At 51.0% G+C, this 12,198-nt stretch overlaps 4 protein-coding genes across 4 annotated transcripts; 1 reads left to right on the top strand and 3 right to left on the bottom strand.

Annotated features, from left to right (window-relative positions):
• Positions 1-554: 554 nt before the first annotated feature.
• GCG54_00007189 (uncharacterized protein) lies at positions 555-1,618 on the top strand (the record flags this gene model as incomplete). Its single annotated transcript, XM_045407175.1, has 4 exons — positions 555-801; positions 859-881; positions 968-1,352; positions 1,410-1,618. 4 exons carry the CDS (start codon positions 555-557, stop codon positions 1,616-1,618), a joined length of 864 nt encoding a protein of 287 aa, XP_045266096.1.
• Positions 1,619-2,184: 566 nt separating this feature from the next.
• On the bottom strand, positions 2,185-4,501 carry GCG54_00007188 (uncharacterized protein; the record flags this gene model as incomplete). The annotated part of the gene is made up of 2 exons (XM_045407174.1): positions 2,185-3,597; positions 3,650-4,501. The coding sequence occupies 2 exons, from the start codon at positions 4,499-4,501 to the stop codon at positions 2,185-2,187; spliced, it is 2,265 nt and encodes a 754-aa protein (XP_045266095.1).
• A 1,326-nt stretch (positions 4,502-5,827) lies between these two features.
• GCG54_00007187 (Carboxypeptidase cpdS) lies at positions 5,828-7,476 on the bottom strand (the record flags this gene model as incomplete). Its single annotated transcript, XM_045407173.1, has 2 exons — positions 5,828-6,772; positions 6,832-7,476. 2 exons carry the CDS (start codon positions 7,474-7,476, stop codon positions 5,828-5,830), a joined length of 1,590 nt encoding a protein of 529 aa, XP_045266094.1.
• Positions 7,477-7,937: 461 nt separating this feature from the next.
• On the bottom strand, positions 7,938-11,747 carry GCG54_00007186 (Dimethyl-sulfide monooxygenase; the record flags this gene model as incomplete). The annotated part of the gene is made up of 14 exons (XM_045407172.1): positions 7,938-8,095; positions 8,154-8,253; positions 8,300-8,410; positions 8,462-8,651; positions 8,700-9,054; positions 9,102-9,278; positions 9,329-9,457; positions 9,514-9,566; positions 9,625-9,818; positions 10,232-10,841; positions 10,899-11,081; positions 11,128-11,198; positions 11,252-11,425; positions 11,472-11,747. The coding sequence occupies 14 exons, from the start codon at positions 11,745-11,747 to the stop codon at positions 7,938-7,940; spliced, it is 2,781 nt and encodes a 926-aa protein (XP_045266093.1).
• Between the last annotated feature and the right edge of the window lie 451 nt (positions 11,748-12,198).

The raw sequence follows: 12,198 nt of genomic DNA, 5'->3' as shown, positions 1-12,198 counted from the left end.
GGCGTTCGATTCGCCCACGAGGCATCACAGCCTGGAGTATCTCCATCGGCCGACGTTTCTTTTTTGAGTTTAAGTTTTGACTTTTCAACGACCTAACGCGCATGTGAGTCTGGTAGTTGATGCATAGGCGTTTAATAGAGAAATGCGCGCCATGAAATTCTCGAATGCTCCTGTTATTTTAATTGTTTGCTCGCCTCCGTGTGCTTAAATTCGTATGGGTGCTGTTGTCATGACTTGGGTCTCGGTGTTTTTGCTTAGATGATCTTGCAGGAAACCGGGAACCGCTGAACTTTAGTGCGCCATCACCTAAGGTAAGTGGGCAAGAGACTCCGACACCGTTCGGAGTCTCCTTCCGTGCGCTAAACACCGGAGTCATGCTGTGGAGATGGTGGGCTAGCGGCTTCGGATCACGAATTTCGGCCTTTACGTAAGGGCCTCTGCGGGGTTTATCATCGGCGCCCGTCGTTCATGTTCTTAAAGTCGGAGCCCTCCTGGATGATTTTCCTCATTCCTTGACCAATCTTGCATCAGTTTATAGAATTTGAAATTCAAAAATGTCTGCTGCCGATATCGACCCCGCCCAGCGGCTCAAGGACCGCAAGCCGATCCCGAAGCCCGTCCCGGCGTATCTCGCCACGGCCGGGTCACCACTTGCCGTCGACAAGGTGCTTTACGAGTCGGCGCAGAAGGCTCCAAGAGTTCTGGTGGAGGAGTTTACTTTGCCCATTCGTTCCGGTAAGGCGTGGAAAGCGCCCGCTGGTTCGATTGTGAGAATCAGCACACCTGAGGGCCCTCAAGTTGGTAAGTTTGGGCGAATGCCTGATCCCCTGAGCACCGAGTGCGACTGGTGTCATCCAGCCGAGCAATGCTACACAGTCGAAGTCCAAGCTGACATGACGCATGCGACCTGAACATCTGGAACGCCCACAACCCCCGCGAACGGTTCTGGGCCTCTCGCACTCGCCAGCTGCACGCAAGCCACGTCTCTGTTGGCGACCGTCTGTGGTCCAACCTCCCGTACATTCGCCCTTTGGTGACTATCATTGCGGATACTCTGGCATGGTACGGCAAAGATGAGCACGGCGGACGCGTGCACGATTTGCTCGGTACGCGATGTGATCCGTACATCAACAGTATCCTCAGCGGTGGAAGCTATGATTTCCAGTGCCACTCCAACCTCACTCGTGCTGTAATTTCACACGGACTGAACGAGAGTGATGTCCATGATGTTATCAACATTTTCCAATCAACGGGGCTGGATGAGCAGGGCCGGTATTTCATGAACCCCTGCCCGGCGGGGCCTGGTGATTACATCGAGTTCCTCGCAGAGCAGGATGTTCTTATGGCTTTGAGTAAGTATCCTCTGCTGAACAATCATTGCGAGGACTAGGCTGACACAAGTTGAATAGGTACTTGCCCCGGAGGTGACTTGTCGCTGTGGGGATTCGGCGAGGATAGTGAGGAGGAAATGATCAAGTGCTGCAGACCGCTAAAGGTTGAAGTTTTCAAGCTGGAGGACGAGGGACTTCTGCAGCGTGAAGGATGGAAGCCTGCAGAGGTTTCGCCTTACAAGGGAAGGCACGGAATGAACATTCCCCTGGGGGAGGTCCGCAACTAAGAAAATCTAACTTGAGACATGGGTCATGAACTATCAATCCCAGAAACATCCAATGTAGTGACAACCATGTTCTTGCCAAGTACACATCGAATGCCGAGAACGCGCTAAGCACAGGGGAAGACTCTCAAATCATTGGCATCTGGTCCATACCATGCCGGTTGATGCATGCTGGTCACAGGGCGGGAAACAACGTGCAGCTGGCCAATGGAAAGATGCACCTCTCAGCTGAAACGTCAATCTGTGGCCAACGACCTTTGGCCGAAAGTCGTTTTACACTTTTTTTCACTTTTTTCACTGCGATTTACTCTCCACTCAAGGGGGTACAAAGTAGGTCGTTGGAGATGGAAAAGAGGGATTTCAACCGCAGTTCATTCTCCGCCTCAAAAGATGAAGAATTATTACTAGTCATTGCGAGAGATTCAATGTTGTTCCTCGATCAATGCCTCATCAGCCAAATTAAGTTCTGTCTGCGCCGGTATCAACCACAGACTGCAAACTCTAGAAGATTGGGATACTTATATTACTACTATATCAAGCGACTCACCAAATACTGTAGCGCTGACAACTTACTTGCTCAGCACCTTGCCATCTTTCCGCACCGCAACCCTTCGCACCGGCTTAAACCCACGAACCAGCCCAGTCCTCGAATCCCTACTCACACCCCCTCCAGTAGCAACGCCATTCCTTCTGACACCTATCCTCCTTAAACTTCTCACAACCTTGCCATAGTCTCCAAAGAACTGATGAGCGCGCACATCCAGTCCTGTCACAAGCCCGTGACCCAAAGTAACACCCCAAATACCTGCAACATTCACAGCATGCGCACTCGCATCTCGGCCTGGTTGCAACAGAACCGAATAGATGCATCCAGTGTACCTGACAGGCCTCAGCGCCACGTTGGCGGGGAACACCCAGCTCTTGCCGCTGTCCATGGAGACAGGATGCCATGGCGTAACAACAAGATCACCGACACGGCACATGATCTCCCTGTGAACAGGCGTCTTGAGAACGGCCACCACGCGTCTAGGACCAGACGGCGTTTGAACAGTCACACCTCTTCTGAGAGTCTTGATGGGAACCTTACGGCCCGAGGCCAGGACAACTGGAGTGGAAGCAATGAAACATACTCCTGAAGAAGTATTATAGGAACTCATCTTTATGCGGCCTCGGTGGGTTGCAACCATATGATTTGACGGTGTTGGCGCGGGCAGGTTATCAAACGCGTTGTCGAGTCTATCCCTGCATGCGATGAACAGCGGACTGTCGACACCGTACTGAAGCGGTCCGGGGTCCTTGAACGTATTGCAGATCTGCCGGGTGTGGGCGTTCAAAAGAGAGGGTAAGTAGTGTACACCCCATTTTGTGTAGTATTCCGGGTTCTTGAGCGCGAGAGAAATTTGGCCCTTTGGTTGGTCGCCCGACAAATCTTCGATCAAAGACTTGTTTTTAGGGTCATTGGGGAACTTTTGTGCTGGGAGGTCTTTGATAAGAGTCTCGAGTGTTTCGATCTTTTGCGGGGAGATTTCGCTCAGCGCCTCGTGCTCGCCGTCTTCTCTCAGGGGTATTATTGATGACAGATAGGAACAGATCTGAGAGCGGGAAAGATGATATGCAATCTCGGACTCTGGGAGAGTGGTGGGACTTGAGAGAGACTGTTCAGTCGTCTTTCTGTAAAGAGAACTCGTCATGCGGGAGTATTCCAAGGAGGCGATGACAATGGACTTCTCAGAGACAAGGTCTGCTGGAACTTTGACCTGCAGATAGGTGTCCCGCGACTGGCCAAACTGCAGGTTTCCGAGAGAGATGGAAAGTTGCTTCGGCTCGTCTTTCTCGTCGGGCAGGGTGATGAATTCTTGCTTATCGACCGAGTCTCCCGTGGTTTCCTCGAGGTCGATAACCGCTGGGTAAGTGAGGCGCAGGGTTGCGTTGATAGCATATGTTGCCTGTAGGTTGGCAACTGCGTGGACGAAAACAGTTCCCTGGCATTTATTAGCGGGGTAGGGGGGAATAAAAGGAAGCATCTCCACTTACAATCATGCCAGCATCCGGAATGAAGGAGTAGTTGCCACCGCCAATCTCGGCGATGGACTTCAACAGACCAGACCTCAGAGAGTATCCAAAACCAAAAGTGTGGACTGAGGCAGGAAGCTGCTCCATGCCACGCAGCTTCGGAACGTATCCTTGCACCGGGCACATGTGATTGGGCATGCCGTCCGTCAATACCATGATGGCTGGCACCCTGCCAGTGTTGACCTCGCCGCCCTCCTTGAACAACTTGATACCCTCGAGAAGTCCATGCCAGAGGTTAGTGGCGTCGATTGGCCTCATGCCGTTGATGTTCTTTTCGGCCAGTGTCTTGTTCTTCTTATTCATAGGCATCAGCTTCTGAACAACCTTGACTTTGGATGCAAAGGTAATGATGCCAAGTCTGTCGGTCTCGTCCATGGTCTCCAGGATTGTGCGAGCGGCATGCTTGACCAAGTCTAGGACCGACAGTCCGTAGTTCTCAGTCTTCTCGCCCGGGTTAGCGGGGACCGGGGCATTGCAGCCCATGCTTCCCGATACATCAATGACCAAGACGATGTCGCAAGGCACATGATCGACAGGCTTAGAAGGTGCTTCAGGGGGGGTTATCTTGGCGATAAGACCGTCGTTGGTGGGCAGGGGATGGATGGAGAGGGCGACATTGTCAGAGGAGGTGGGCTCTTCCGTGTCCGCGTGCATGGTGCTAGTTGTGGTCCACGCCGAGAAGGTCGACCTGATTGAGTCGGTACGGGAGACCGGAGGCGAGCTGCCCTTGGAGGGGCTTCCGAACAACCACTTTTTGACCTGAGGCATGTCAGCAGGGAATATCATAGTCGTATTGAGGGATAGACCAACCATCGTGAGTGTGTCTCAAGCCACCGGAGTTATTGATTGTGACTGGGTTGCAATGAGGAAAGAGTGCAGAGGCAACGGAAATGCAAGTTTTCGGGTGTCACGAATATAAAATCAAACAGCTGGCCGTGGAGGTGATTCACTCAGCTTGACGTTTGGCCTCGCCGCAGATTCACTGGTCCACGTCCTGTGATGAGGGGCTGATGCGGTAAGACCGTCTAGGCTGACGCCTTTGGCTGGATTCGGCCGCAATAGAGGCCAAAACAGCCGTTGACCAATCCCTGGCGTCCAGCGCAGGCTGTGGTGATCAGCCAATTAGAACGCGCCCTGTTGCTCTCGTCTCAAGTAATGCAGTGTTGGCTGCCTAAAGCCAAACGCCCTAATTACTGGCAACATCCTTTCGCATTTTTTGCTTCGAGAAATGGAGTAACTCGGCGGCAAGGCGGTGTTGAGCTAGTGTCAAAGGCGTCTCGCCGAAGAGTGTTTGTGGGGTGGAAATGACACCGCCGAGGCCTCGGCCCGGGGAGTCGGCACCGGGGGCAAGCAGGCATCCACTGCGCCCCGTTCCCCTGAGAAAGCCCAACAGAATGCCTGTCGGGTCGCGTGAGTCCCGTACCTCTGGGACCCGGGACCCAGTGGTGGGCGGCTCTGTTGTTGTTTGCTTCGCCCCCCTAGCAAATTGTACTCGGAGATGTCCTAGTGTCCCTTGGCGGTTCACTGCGCGCGGGTAGGTAATAATTGTTGGTTGGACACAATTACGAAGAGAATAAAGGCCTCCCATTCCCACCTTCACGATCGCTTACCGCAGTTTAATTCCTGTCCTGTTTACCGCCTCATCCTTCAACACGTTGAAAGGCGTTCCGGGTGGGAATGTGTCCTGAAAGCGTCTGTGTCGACGCTTAGCTGGGTGTCAAGTTTACTGGCGTAGAATCCGAGCACTGACGGGGAGTGACTCAGACGCCGTGTCTGATGTCAGACGGCGAAGTTGGGAGGCACTTCTGCTGAGCTGGCCGTTGGCATTGATGGGTAGGCACCAACTGAACCAAATTTAAATCATTTCAGACTGCATGCTGCTAGCCATCATCAGTGACGGCTGCTCCTCCTTAGGCGTAATTGATCTTCAGTCCTCAAACTTAAATTGTCTGTTTTCGGCGTGTTGCTATGATATACCAGCTCGGCGCAAAACACGAATGATGTACCCTCTGTACAAAATCAGGCAGCATGCTCTTCGATGCATCGGACGATTTCGAGTGTTCTGCAAGGACTTGAGCAGCCCTTGGGTCAAGCCCCCTTCAAATGATGGTTCCTGCCGCATACTCCCATCGAACCTACTCAAAGAGCCAGCGGGGTCGTGTCACTAAAGTCTTTGATGCGCCCAAGAAGTAGCTCCAGGCTCCGATAGCCACTTCCTGCAGACCAACCAGGCAGCTCATGACCGCCCAGTTGGATTTCGTAGAACGTCACTCCTCGCTCATAACCCCAGACACCTAGGTTTCCTGCCCCAGCCATTGCGCCTCTGTTCTGCTCAGCGTGATATGGCACGAAGAATGGCGTTGAGGGTTTCTGCTGGAACCCTTGAGCACCATTCCACGTGATGTTTTGTAGAGCCAACAACGTTCCATTAGTCGGAAGGATGAAGTCGAGTGCCCCAGAGCCGATGATCGTGTTGTTAAGCCCATCAATCACTCGTGTAAGTGTATCGTCGACAGCCGGCCCCGGTGAACGGTCATCGCCGAGGAAACCACCACTGATTGAGCACGCCCACCAATAAGCTGCGTTCGGAACATTGAGAGCCTTCTTGACATCCGCACGGTTGAAATAGGACTCTGGGGCCGAGGGCGGCACGTAATCTCCACCATTGATTACACCCAGAGGCTGGTAGGGGAAGGGGCACATATCAGTGATGTGGTAGACATTGAAACAAGGATTGACCTCCATAACAGCGTCGATAAAGTCAAAGTAGACTCCGCAGTCTGACGGAACAGCATCCCATGGTCTTGGCGGAGGCGGGAAAGCGAGATGCTTATCCAGAAAGTCGGCGTAGCCACACTGTTGCTTCTGAGAGCGCAGGCTCGCCATGAAGGTGTCGTTGAGGCCCAAAACATTGTTCCAGTATTCAATGAAATCTGGAAGGATGATCTCCTGTTGAAACTGAGCATTACCAATGAAGGGGTCGTTGATGGCAATTCCCTTGATGTTGAAATACTCTGTGTCATTTTCTTTGAGAAAACCATCGCTGATGTAAGGGACGTAGAATCCGGCATACGATTCACCCGTCTATCATGGTCAGAAAATCACTTCAAAACAACATTTGATGCAGCTATGAGTCCACTCACCAAGTAGATCTTTCGATTATGAAGGTCAAACGTGTCCATAAAGTTCCTCCAGAAGCCCTTGAACTCTCTGACGAGGTTATCCTCATTCAGAATGTCTGGTTCACCCGTAGAATATCCAGTCTTGACAGGTTGGTCAATCCAGACGAAATTGGTGAGCTTGTTCCAAGCGTACGGATTCTTCGTAGGCCCGTACGTTCCAGACTCCCAGAGGATAGGTCCGTTCTCTTGCAGCAGGCCCAACATCGAAGAACAACCCGGTCCTCCGGTGAACCACACTGCTATCTCATCGGTGGCAGAGGGGTTCTCTGACGGAAAGAACCAAAAGAAGAGCTTGCGCGTCTCGCTCGCATTTTGCGAAATCGGCAAAAGTCCTGCGTACGACTCGCCGATATCCCAGTCAACGAGCGGTACTGGGGTTCCGTTCACGGCGAAAGGCATTGTCTTGTTTGTAAGGTAAGAAGTTGAGCGCGGCACGTTTGAGGCTCGGTCGACAAATGCCGCCTGTCGTTGTCCGGCTGCTGCTCTTGCATTTTCAAAGTAGTGAACCCTACTCTTGAAGCTGGAGGCAGCAGACGGTGGCTGGTCGGCTGCGGCTGCAAGAGCTGCGCATACTGGCAGCAGCAACAACTGAGGAAGCTTAACCATGGCGGCTTGCGAGATTCATGAATTGAAAGCTTCGGGTGATCGGAAACCTTGGGGTGATGGGAAAGAAAGACCCACGGGTGCGTGAACAAACGCGACAGCGAATTCGTATAACTACATGGACTTAATACTTGTTTTCTTACGAGGGGAGTTGCTTACAACGCCGGAAAACCAGCTTTCCATCTTCGGAAGGTAGCAATGAGATTTCACGAGGTGAATGAATACGAGATCGACGCCCAAGGATAATGATAGTCGCAGCTATCTTAGTTAAGAAGTTAGACTACTGATTGGACCGCTAACATACCATCTGGTGATTGGCCCACATTTATGCCTGTGATTGACTGCCGCTTTGCCGATGAACATTCGGAATCATAAGAAAGCTTGACAAGATCATGGATCAACGTGAATCATGAGACCCAGAACGGCTGCAGTGCAGGCCGGGTTCAGCAAGCAATCGCACTTAATTAAACGCTCAATGACTCCCTCTCCTCTTTAGCCTTCTCACGTTCTTCAAAGTACTTGATCAGAAAGATGCTTGAGAGCTCCAGGACGCTTACGCCGCACATGATGGAGAATCCCATGTGGAACGAAGGAGCATATTTCCCAACATCGAGAATAACCACTGATACGCAACGACTCAACACGACCATTCACATTCGAGAGCATCGGGGACGACGAACCTGGAACCCACGCGATGAAAGCTTGACCAAGGGTCTGAGCGATTCCAATGACTACCGCTCGCTCCTCCATGTTCTTATGCATGATCTCGATGGCCCATGCCTACAATGATTCAGCATGATGAATGCAAAATGAGCAAGAGACTTACGTAAAGTACCGGCCAAAAGCCCCAAGAAGCCGCGTTGATGAGATACCCAGCGAATGTCAGAGCATAGGTTGACCCGATAGCGACCATAATCATACCGATCAAATTGATGATCTAATGGAATTAGTGAAAAGACATATACTGAGAATGATTTGGGATACTAACTGCGGGTATGAGCAGGACTTGCCATCGTTTCTCTAACCCATCAGAAAGCCATGCATAAAGCAATGTGGTGACCAACCCAACGGCCTGCGCAGCTGTAGGGAAAAGGTTGATCTGGTAGACTGTGAAACGGTCTAAAGATTTGAGCCATACGGAGAAGTAGTTGAGTGGCTGCGTTACCACACAATGACATCTTGTCTCAGTTAGTTTACTGCTGGATGTTCCAAGGAAAGAGTCTTACATCAACGTAAAGCTAAAGACATAGAGGGGCCAATTAGTAAATATCTGCCAGACTCTCGACTTGGTCAGTGGTTCTGGCTTTCTCCGGTCTACCGCCTCCATGCGGCGTATATGCTTCTCTTGCTCCCCTTGCCGCATCCATCGAGCCTTCGTGATGAACGGGCTGTCCGGCACGGCGAAGAAGCCCCAAAGTGGTGCCCATATGGAAATGAAGCCGCAGAATATGAACAGCCAACGCCAACCAGGTAAGCCGCTTGCCCCGTCAAGACCTTTGTAGATAGCAGCTTGAAGATATCCACTGAACATACTGGCAGCATAGCTAGCCGAGTAAAAGATCGATATGCGTTTAGAAAGTTCTTTCAAATGTCAGTGCCAGTCTGACAATTGCACCTGCAGTCATTACCTCTGGGCGTATACCAGCTGCCCATGATTGTCAAAACACCCACTGCAAAGGGACTTTCTAGCAGGCCCAGTAGAAACCGCAAAGCAAAGACTTGGCGAACGCTTCGGACAGATGAGAAGCAAAATGTGACAATAGTCCACAGAAGCTCAGCCATTGGAAGATATATCGAGGGTCGAACTGATCATATTAGATGGAATGGCCGCAAGTAGACTTACATCAATACATACCGCGAGTGAGAAGAAACTGAGACGGAACCTGGCCCACCAAGTAGCCGCAGGTGAAGAACGTCTGTAGAAGATTGTACTGGTTGCCTTCGAAATTCAAATCTTCCTTCATGCCACTAACGTAGGCATTGGCTACAGCGTGGCTTGTTGGTTTGAGCTCAATAAGGTAAAGATCTGGATAGACTCACTTATGTTGCTTGAATCGAGTAGTCTGACAAAGTAGCCGAAGGTTGCCCAACTCCTGTGTCACGTTGATGTTCGAAAGAAAAGCCCGTTCTAGCCAGAGAACAAAAACTTACAAGACAAACAGATCAAGTCTTTGAACAAGCCGTTTCTCGTCTTTCGACCGAGGGCCATCCCAAATCACTTCCTGAACTCGTTGCCATTTCGTGCTGGTGACATGTGAAACCTCTGGCTGTTGAAAACTGTCTCCTTTAGAAGCCGTTTCTGATTCCATCTCGTGAATAGTAACGCGAAAGATAAAGTTTGACGTCTGAAGACCCAAGTATGGTGTTTTGGGAAGGCAAAAGTAAAAGCAACTGGTCAAATCCCCGTGCAGCGTTATCATTTGACAGCCGTCGACACGATTCACTTTACTGACACTTCGGAAGAAGGCCGAGCTACCAGTGCTGACGCAAATTTGGGAATGATGGCGACATTGAAGCATGGTGTTGGATTGGCTACTGCAAGACGTGATTCGCGATATCGCACTTGTACCCATGCTTTCTTCGGTACGAACAGGTTAATCCAAAGCCGTTCTTTGCAGATTTCATATTTCCGGTTGAAAGCAGTGGTGCCCCTTTATCTCTGCTATCAATTGCCAGTGTATTTCCCATATTTGAAACGACTTCCAGTGTGGTCATCCCGCAACCGTTTCTGCCCCGTGCCGTAGATTCTTTCGCGTACGGTGCCGCTTTCGCCCAGTGGTGCATAGACACCTCTTCGGCGGAGTTCGGGGACAAGCAGGTCTACGACGTCTTCAAAGCTCCCGGGGCTCGTCACGTATCCAACGTTAAAGCCATCAAGATCCGCCACTTTCACCCATTCCTCCAGAAAATCAGCTACCCGTGATGCGGACCCTACAGGCACCGGCCCATTGCCACCGATAGCCATCGCCTTTCCGATATTTCGAGGTGTCCAAGTAGGAATATCGTCACCTCGGTACCTCAAACTATTGACAAGCGAGTGCACTCTTCCATCAATCTTGGCATCATCGGGCTTGATCTCCGCATCAAGATCATACTCGGAAAGGTCTATCCCGGCATTGCCGGAGAAGAATGCGAGACCTGGCTCGAAGCTTGCGTATTTCAATGCCTCTTCGTACTTGGCAGTTGCCTCCTCATTGGTTCGGCCGATGATTGGGGTAACTACTGCAAATATCTTCACGCTACGAGGATCGCGGCCAAACTCTGCTGCCTTCTCGCGGATGGCAGCCACACGTGGTGCCAGGATGTGGGGTGAGAGCCCTGATACCATGATAGCCTCAGCATGCTTAGCAGCAAATGCAATTCCAGCGCTCGTATGATGTCAGCTTTTACGACCTTCTAGGTATATCAGAAAGCAAATCACTTACGAGGATGTCCCCGCCTGAAGAAGAAATGGCGTCCTCTGAGGGGACGGGTGCAAAATATGCGGCGCATCCACGTTGAACCTCGAAGTATGATGTTTGACCCAACGAATACCATCAGGATCTGCATAAATCTCGTTCGATTTGTCTCTCCTCAGAGCTTCATCTGACCAAGAGCCCTCCCATATTCTGACATCTGTTAGTCATGCCTGCTTTCAGGAACGTTCCTACTTACTTGTAAAGAAGCTCAACATATTCATCCGCAACTGCGTACCGCTCATCATGCTCGACGTATGACACACCAACCTAACGTGAATGTTGGTGGGCAGAACCTGCGTGGTGTTGAAATGGTTACTCACTGCTTTTGCAGCCGACTCTTTGAACGAAGTCACGATGTTCCATCCAAATCGCCCTTTAGCAAGGTGATCTAGAGTTGAGAAGCGCTTCGCGATAACGAATGGAGCCTCATAACTTGTGCTTGTCGTGACGATAAACCCAAGGTTCTTCGTCACTGCAGCCATTGCAGTCACTGGCTACCACTGGTCAGTGTGTTTCTTATACGTGACATCCCATACTCACCACAGCTGGGTCTCCCATTGGGTACTGGCAGCATGTTCTAATGGTTGGCTCTGCGCTTCCTTTGTAGATATCATGCTGGCCGTACGTATCTGCAAGGATCAATGCGTTGATGTCTCCTCGCTCAAGTGTTTGTGCTAGACTCGTCCAGTAGCTGAGATCACTAAACTTGTCAGAAGCCGTGTCGTCGGGTCTGCGCCACTGGCCGAAGCACAGATGACTGGGCGTGAACATGTCAAACGCATTGAGAATGATTCGTCGTTTTTCCGATACGGCCATTGATTCCGCTGAACGACACAGAAACACTAAAGTGAAGTTTAGCTTAGGAGCATAATTCGTCTCATCGCTATCTCCATTGTTGCTAGATAAATGAATCTGCTCTACAGCTTGTGCCACCACGTATTCCCTGAAGGAATGCGACCGAAATCGGCAGGCTGCCAGACTTCTCGATCCTTTAGACCAACAGTGGGGTTGCAGATTCGCAACCGGAATCGAGAATGGCGTGCGTCACACCACATAAACGACACTGTTCTGCCTGATGAATACCATTGTGACGTTCAGTGCCTACCGGCCACCCAAATACTTCCATGCAACCCCGGTGAACCATCTAGATGCTGCCAATTACTCCGATGCAGAAGCAGGCAGGTGGAGAAAGCAGCCATCATGACAACGTAGCTCCGCTAGCTTTCTGTCCTCTTATCTCTCCCACACCTTGAATTTCCAAGAGATT

Source organism: Colletotrichum gloeosporioides (genome assembly GCF_011800055.1).
Source record: "Colletotrichum gloeosporioides strain Lc1 chromosome Unknown consensus_32, whole genome shotgun sequence".
NCBI lineage: Eukaryota > Fungi > Ascomycota > Sordariomycetes > Glomerellales > Glomerellaceae > Colletotrichum > Colletotrichum gloeosporioides.
This window is presented reverse-complemented; position numbering and strand designations above follow the sequence as displayed.